Below are 8,839 nucleotides of genomic sequence, written 5' to 3' on the forward strand. Positions count from 1 at the left end.
CCACACCCACGCGCACACACATCAGGGTTTCCGTTAGGAAAATGTGGCTCCGGACACTTGACATTTGCAACATTTTAATTTACTGGACATTTGAGAAATTTACCGGACCCATATGCATTGGGTGCGGAACCTGATTAGGGCATCCACCCACGGTGCTCAGAATGATAGATATCACATTTAGATGATGGTAATTCCTCTTAACAGAACATGCAACTTGGGGAGACCTTCTTACTGAATTCCGATAGGCACGTTGAAGATGTTAGAATAACTGTCCACATTTACTTTTCCTCAGGCAACAAGACGAGTAACTACTATTCCCCATAGTAGAAAAGTTGACCTATTCTATTGGTCAGCTTGTCGAGAAAGAAATAGCCTATTCCAAACAGACTCTGGGACAGTTGTGGGACGATAGATCATTAAAAGAAATGTGTTTAAAGCTATGAGGCTGATGCAACAGATCAGAACCCTTAGCTTAAAATGTTGATAAACTAAACTCAGCAAAAAAAGAAACGTCCTCTCACTGTCAAGTGCGTTTATTTTCAGCAAACTTAACATGTGTAAATATTTGTACTCTGGAGCGGGACCCTCCACATAGATCCCGCTCCAGAGTACAGGCCTCGGTGTAACGCTCATTCCTTCCACGATAAACGCGAATCCGACCATCACCCCTGGTGAGACAAAACCACAACTCGTCAGTGAAGAGCACTTTTTGCCAGTCCTGTCTGGTCCAGCGACGGTGGGTTTGTGCCCATAGGCGACGTTGTTGCTGGTGATGTCTGGTGAGGACCTGCCTTACAACAGGCCTACAAGCCCTCAGTCCAGCCTCTCTCAGCCTATTGCGGACAGTCTGAGCACTGATGGAGGGATTGTGTGTTCCTGGTGTAACTCGGGCAGTTGCCATCCTGTACCTGTCCCACAGGTGTGATGTTCTGATGTACCGATCCTGTGCAGGTGTTGTTACACGTGGTCTGTCACTGCGAGGACGATCAGCTGTCCATCCTGTCTCCCTGAAGCGCTGTCTTAGGCGTCTCACAGTACGGACATTGCAATTTATTGTCCTGGCCACATCTGCAGTCCTGATGCCTCCTTGCAGCATGCCTAAGGCACTTTCACACAGATGAGCATGGATATTTATATTTATTTCGATATTTACGAATTATCTTTGAAAGACAGGGTCCTGAAAAAGGGACGTTTCCTTTTTTTTGCTGAGTTTATTACTTCTTCACATTATAAGCTCAGCAATGGACACAAGACAGTAGGCTACGCGCGAAAAACACAGTTGTCAAAAGCGCACCAAAATATACTTCATTGCATTCTATCTATTGCTTTAGTAAGCCCCGCGTGCCTTCCAAAATGATTCGGCACTCAAAATGATTCGGCAAAATATTCAGTCAACATTTCCATCACCGTTTGTCGCAACAAAGAAAGGTTGACAAAAGAAATCCACCCCCATTGAACGGATCCACATTTTCCTTCAACCTTTAGAACATTTCTTCAATAGCTGCCGTTTCCATTACACATCGCAATACATTTGTTTTGGTGACATTGCTTTTGGCGAATAAACCTGGGTCAATGAAAAACCTGCCTACTGATTTGATGTTTCCCCCCCCCCCCCCCTATCTTCCCCTCTCCCAGGCCACGGGACAGCCCTATGAACAATATGCCAAGATGATTTTTATGGAACTGAATGATGCCTGGTCAGAATTTGACAGCCAAGGACAAAAAGCACTCTACTGAGCTGATAGAAAAAGAGAGAGAGAAAGCGAGACAGAGTTCCTGCCCACCCACCCCTGACCCCTCCGTGAACAATAATCAAGCTCCCACCAGATCTGTGACTCCCGCCTCCTTCTCTTCTCTTTACTGTCCCGTGGACTCCACAGAGACTTCAGTAGCCAGACTAACAGTGTAACCATGTCAGAAAAAGATCTGCCTACCCACCTGTCTTATGTATCTGGTGGCAGCACTGTCCAACAAGAACTGTTCAATGCTGTCCTACGTGTCCTAGTCCTGAACCAAGCAACGCAGAGTCATCCAGCTGTCTATGGAGACACATCACCAAATAGTGATACTGTCCACCTAATACACCGGACACAGGCGATAATGACATACCTGTAGTCACGGTGTGGTTAGTCACAGGTGCTGTGTAACAGCCAGGATATGACTGTATGAACTATAATCGCCAAGGAAGATGTTTAACAATGTTTTACTGTCAAATAACAACAAAAGAGACTCAGTGTTTAAAAAAAAAGCACAACTGGCTGGTTCTTGTGTTTACTTATCCTTGGTCTTAGAAAGGTGCAGTACGTCTTTAGGCTAGTCTGGTGACTCGTTTGCAGCCTGTAGTCACTCTAAAGGTACTCATTCGCATCTTTACATCCACTGTCTGGTGTCTACAGTCTCATAGCAACCAGGATGTAGAATATATCATTAAATAATTCCATATCACACTACTGTACTTATCTGAGAACCAAACTGCTGCTGCTAATGTTTCATCAGGCTTATCAACACCATTAGTAGTGTATTTACTTTTAATGACGTTAACTTATTTCCTTGTACTATCAGATGTTTGTGTCATACTGTGATGCTTATTTCTATTTTGATCCCTTCCAAAGAAGAACTGGTGTTTTATTTTGGAGAATGTTTAGTGAAATACGGTAGGGTCTTTTTCTATCCCTCTGCTGTCTCTCTCGGAAGCCTTTGCTATTTAATCACGAGCTTAGTCACGTTTTTATCAAAGGGCACATGTCACTGATGTCGTTTTGCAGATGGGTGCTTCAAAATACGGTATCTGATGTATGACAAATAACCCATCAAGCAATTTTAAGTTCATGTGCATCTGCTTTAGTAAGAGAGTCCCGGCCCCCCGTTTGTTTAAAGCATATGTTTTCTGCATGCGCTGACTGGGACCACTAATTGAAGGACTTGGACTTTATCTTACTGCATATGATCGCACATCATTTCATAATACATGGTCATGATACTGGCGTTTTGGTTAGACGACTATCCAGATCCTAACATGGAGCCATCTATCCCTCATCTGCATATCAGCACTCTGAAAGGATTTCAGGAAAGCATACAACACCTGACATGTACAAACCATGTCTTAACATACCGAAAGCTGCATATCGACGTTTCAGCCAGGCTTGTTCTCGCCATCTGTGTGGACCATTTAGCTAAACGAGAACAAGAGAGACACTGCACATCTATTTCATCTGATACAACCACTCACGTATTATTTCTCTGCTCGCATACTGACATTGTCAACCCTTTCCTGGGTTCCATCCTTTGTAGAAATGGCACCGCCTGGGTTGTGGACTAACGTGTGCACTGACTGACCACTGAGCAGTGTAGAACTAAAGAGTGTCTGTACGCTGTAGGCTCTGATGCTTTCTCTGGTGACTATACCAATGGCAGGAGTTGTGGCTGTGTAGTATGTATGTACAGTATGTATGTACAGTATGTACACTGAGGTTGTGTGTGTGTGTGTGTGTTTGTGAGAAAAGCCCTATTATGCTCCCTCGCTGATTGAAATCTCTGTCTACCTGCAATCTTAAGGCAATGTTAAAACGCTAACCTCTATATATAGTGGATGTGTGTTGTTGAAACCGCTGTACGTACATGAGGATGTGATACGGTTTGGATACAACTGCTGTACGTGTTTGCTTGTCTGCTGTAAAAGCATTACTACTAAAAGTGTTCACTTCTGTTTCTGTGTTTCTCTTTGTGGGTTCTGTTTACCCTCACAGGATGTACATAATGATAAAGTGATGAAGTGCAATGCACAAATAAATAGAGAAGTTGAAAATGGAGTGAGAGACTGTTTTCATTATTTTCCCACAAGTGTATTCTGCAGCTACGGTGTTCACGGCCCCTTTCAAGGACTTTTGTGAGACTCAATCTTTGTCAGGATTGTTATTATGCATAAATTATACATATATTGATATATCCATATTAATAATATTTGTGAAAATGTACTTTAAGATCACAGTAGATTATTACAGTAATCACATCTGGAACCACATTTTAGTAATTCACGTTGACCACTAGAGGACAGTGGTAGGCCAATTTAGAGTGTCCTCCCTCTGAGTGTCCTGCCTTATGACTGATCAATGATGTGAATACATGTTTATGTGGATGATGCTAGAAACGTATGGTATAGAGCTGCTATGGGCTCAGGCACATTGCATGTTATGTTCCTACTGTACCTCCTAGCATGTCTCTCTTTCATTTGTGAGATCTGATCTGAGATGAGTGGATAGGTGAGATTTCTGTGTGCCGTCAACCAAATCCAGACCCCTCATCACTGTCCCAAAGGAAATAGGGTAATGCTTTACATTAAGATGCCCCTATTACTATGTAACTACACAGTAATGACTGTGTAATTGCAAGGTAATAGGGTTTAGCGCTATCAGATATTACATAATTGGGAAAAGGAATGTATAATTACACATCCACCTGCTGAGGTTATTACACATTTTCTTGTTCCAGTATGTAGCTAATAATTTGTAATCACAAGTTTGTAATCACAAGTCACATGTGAATTATCATGTTAATGACTCAAACCAAAATGTGACATTGTTATATAACTACAGGGTGCCACTACCATCAAATCTACAGGTAATACCAGGGACGATAAATAGTCTAGGACCTAGTAACAACAACTGTAACAAGACACACCTCTCATTAACTACCAGTCATTTTCAAGTAGTTAAGTTCTATGTTATGACCTGGCTCAAAGGCTATCCCGAATCAAGTGTAACATAAGAACAATGTATTTACATAGGATACACTTGCAATTATCATGTACCTACCCAGGAGAAAGCAACTTAATGTAAAGTGAAACCCAGTTGGCTGTAACCTTTCTAATCACTATGAAGATACAATTTAGCAACCTTTGCAGACAATAGGCTAACCAGGAGACATGCATTTACAATGTACCTACCCAGGAGCAAGCAACTTAATGTAAAGTGAAGTGACCGTTTTCATTACTTTGTAGTTACAATGTAACAACCGTTGCTAAATAGGAGAAATAAGGAGATAAGTTAGACTTTCCTTTAATGGATTTGACAAAGATGAAAGTTCAAACTATTCTAATTAAATTTCCCATTTCAGACTTAAAGCAAGAACTATTAGTAAAGCATACTAACTAGTAAGCATAGCCTCAGGAAGTAGGGGTGCTGAGGGTGCTGCAACACCTGAAAAATCGGAATTAAAAAACAATATTAATAACTCTTTAGAACCCATAGCGGCTGCAGCTGACTTTCTTTAAGTTACTATAGTGGCCTTGTTTTTCTAACAATAATATCTTTGTCAATATTGCAAAATTATCTTGCAAACAACCTGTTGTCGTATTCGCTGTCATTTGATTTTTAACAGAAAAAAATCACTTAATTTCTCAAAATGACGGTGCCAAAGTGGCCACCACTTTTCACTGTGGAAGAGGCTGTGTGTCTATGCTGGTCGGTGATATGGATTCGAACACGTTCTTGCACTTAGAAAGCGACGATGTCGAGGTGAGGGAAATAAGTAAACAGCAAGTATACCGTGCATTTGGAAGTAATCAGACCCCTTGAATTCTTCCACATTTTGCTACAGCATTATTCTAAAATGGATTTAAAAAAAATAATCATCATCAATCTACACACAATACCCCATAACGACGAAGAAAAACTTGTTTTTAGACATTTTTGCACGTTTATTAAAATCTGAAAAACTGAAATATCACATTTACATACAGTACCAGTCAAAAGTTTGGACACACCTACTCATTCAAGGGTTTTTCTTTGTTTGGACTATTTTCTAGATTGTAGAATAGTAATGAAGACATCAAAACTATGAAATAACACATATGGAATCATGTAGTAACTACAAAAGTGTTATTTTAGAGTTTAGATTCTTCAAAGTAGCCACCCTTTGCCTTGATGACAACGCAAACCAGATGGGATGGTGTATTGCTGCAGAATGCTGTGGTAGCCATGCTGGTTAAGTGTGCCTTGAATTCTAAATAAATCACAGACAGTGTCACCAGCAAAGCACCCCCACAACATCACACCTCCTCCTCCATGCTTCACGGTGGGAACCATACATGCAGAGGTCATCCGTTCACCTACTCTGCGTCTCACAAAGACACGATGCTTGGAACCCAAAATCTCACATTTGGACTCATCAGACCAAAGGACAGATTTTCGCTGGTCTAATGTCCATTGCTCATGTTTCTTGGCCCAAGCAAGTCTCCTCTTAATATTGGTGTCCTTTAGTAGTGGTTTCTTTGCAGTAATTCGACCATGAAGGCCTGATTCACGCAGTCCTGTATTAGTAGGTTGTGTTTGTCTGTGTGTTTGTGGGTAATTGTATTTTGCACTGTGTTTCGTTTCACCTGTGAAACTGTCACCTTTCTCCTTTGCGTGTTTATTTTGTTTTGTCGTTTCCATCTACAATAAATATGATGTGGAACAGTCAACCCGCTGCGTATTGGTCATCGAGTGATTTCGACATATCTTCCAATGAGGGAGAATACAAGGAACGTGACAGAATTACCCACCAAACCAAGACCAAGCAGCGGGGGAAGGAGCTGCACACTGAGTATATGGATTATGGTGAGAGATGGACTTGGGAGGAGATTCTGGACGGGGCCGGACCCTGGCATCAGGCTGGGGAATACCGTCCATCTCCGGCGGAGATTGAGGCAGCCAAGGCGGAGAGGAGGCGTTTTGAGGCCATGAACGCGCTGGTGGAGGAGCACGAGAGGCACCCCCAATAATTTTTTTTGGGGGGGCACACGGGTAGATTGGCTAGGGCAAGGAAAAGCCAGAAGCCAACTACCCGTGCTTACATGGAGAGAAGTATGGAGTTGAGGGCGCCGAAGTTTGCAGAAGTGCGCACGATCTCGCCCATACGCTTGCACAGTCCCGTGCGAGCTATTCCAGCCCCGCGCAGATGCCGTGCTAGAGTGGGCATCCAGCCTGGTAGGAGGATGCCTGCGCAGCGCGTCTGGCCGCCGGTACGCCTCCTAGGACCAGGCTACCCTACGCCCGCTCTACGCACGGTAACTGTCGAGCCCCTGCACAGCCCAGTTCGCCCTGTACCAGCACCCCGCTCGTACAGGGCTACTAGTTCCATCCAGCCAGGATGGGTTGTGCAGGCGGTGCAATCAAGACCACCTGTGCGTCTCCATGGCCCAGTCTTGCCAGTTCCCGCCTCTCGTGCTGACCCGGAAGTGCGTTCCTCCAGTCTGGCACGACCTGTACCAGCTCCACGCACCAAGCTTCCAGCGCGTCAGTCCAGCCTCGAGAGTACGGAGACTGGGCCCCGTCCAGAGGATCCCACACCAGTGTGCAGCCCAGAGGATCTGACGCCTGAGTGGCCCGCCTCGCCGGAACCGCCAGAGTGGCCCGCCTCGCCGGACCCGCCAGAGTGGCCCGCCTCGCCGGACCCGCCAGAGTGGCCCGCCTCGCCGGACCCGCCAGAGTGGCCCGCCTCGCCGGACCCGCCAGAGTGGCCCGCCTCGCCGGAACCGCCAGGGACACCGGTGTACGGCCCAGAGGATCCGACACCGGTGTACGGCCCAGAGGATCCGACACCGGTGTGCGGCCCAGAGGATCCGACACCGGTGTGCGGCCCAGAGGATCCGACACCGGTGTGCGGACCAGAGTATCCGACAACAGCTTGCGACCCGGGACTGAAGGGAGCTGCCTGTGACCCAGAACCGGGTGAGTCTGGGCACAATTCTAAAGTAAAGTTGATTAACTATGACTGTGATGATTCTGCCTACAAACCAGAACCGAAGGAGTCTGCTTACAGCCTGGGACCGAAGGAGTCGGCCCACGACCCAGAACTAAAGAAGTCTGCCTACTGTCCTAAGCCCAACAGGTCTGTCTACGGTCTGGAGGACAGTAGGCCAGAACCGGAGCCACCTCCAATATAGGTGGGTTGGGGAGGGGGGGTGTAGCACTGTGCCATCATTGACGGCAGCCACCCTCCTTTCCCTCCCTTTAGTTAGGGGGTTAATTGTGTGGGGGGGGGGTTTCTGTTGGTTTGGTGCATTCAGTGTATGCACCTTTAGGGGGGTAATGTCACGTCCTGACCATATACTTAGGTATTTTTGTATTATATTTGGTCAGGACGTGGCAGAGTTATGTTTGGTTATGGTATAGTGGGGTTGTGAGTGTTGGTTTAGGTTCTAGGTTAGGTTTTCTATGTGTAGGTTGGGTGCTGGACTCTCAATTGAAGGCAGGTGTGTTGAGTTGCCTTTGATTGGGAGTCCTATATTAGTAGGGTGTGTTTGTTTGTGGGTAATTGTATTTTGCACTGTGTTTCGTTTCACCTGTGAAACTGTCACCTTTCTCCTTTGCGTGTTTATTTTGTTTTGTCGTTTCCATCTACAATAAATATGATGTGGAACAGTCAACCCGCTGCGTATTGGTCATCGAGTGATTTCAACATATCTTCCGATGAGGGAGAATACGAGGAACGTGACAAATATAGAATATATTTTGATTTGTTTAATGCTTTTTTGTTTACTACATGATTCCATATGTTATTTCATAGTTTTGATGTCTTCACTATTATTCTACAATATATAAAATAGTAAAAATTAAGAAAAACCCTTGAATGAGTAGGTGTGTCCAAACTTTTGACTGGTACTGTATATATTTTTTAACGAAGTATTCAGTCTTCTTGGGTATGATGCTACAAGCTTGGCACACCTGTATTTGTGAACTTTCTCCCATTCTTCTCTGCAGATCCTCTCAAGCTCTGTCAGGTTGGATGGGGAGCGTCGCTGCACAGCTATTTCCAGGTCTCCCCAAAGAGGTTTGATCGGGTTCAAGTCTGGGCTCAG

General features: G+C 44.7%; 1 protein-coding gene across 4 annotated transcripts in view; it reads left to right on the forward strand.

Annotated features, from left to right (window-relative positions):
- The window catches only part of LOC106584035 (auxilin), a 56,326-nt gene extending 52,517 nt beyond the window's left edge, over nt 1–3,809 (forward strand). For all 4 annotated transcript variants that reach the window (XM_082967908.1, XM_082967909.1, XM_082967906.1 and 1 more), the window contains one exon: nt 1,636–3,809. In XM_082967908.1, the coding sequence (XP_082824034.1) occupies nt 1,636–1,737 (102 nt within the window). In that variant the 3' untranslated portion in view covers nt 1,738–3,809. The remainder of the gene's footprint in view (nt 1–1,635) is intronic.
- Nucleotides 3,810–8,839: the final 5,030 nt, after the last annotated feature.

The sequence above is a fragment of the Salmo salar genome, chromosome 23 (assembly GCF_965601325.2).
Source record: "Salmo salar chromosome 23, fSalSal1, whole genome shotgun sequence".
In the NCBI taxonomy this organism is placed as follows: Eukaryota; Metazoa; Chordata; class Actinopteri; order Salmoniformes; family Salmonidae; genus Salmo; species Salmo salar.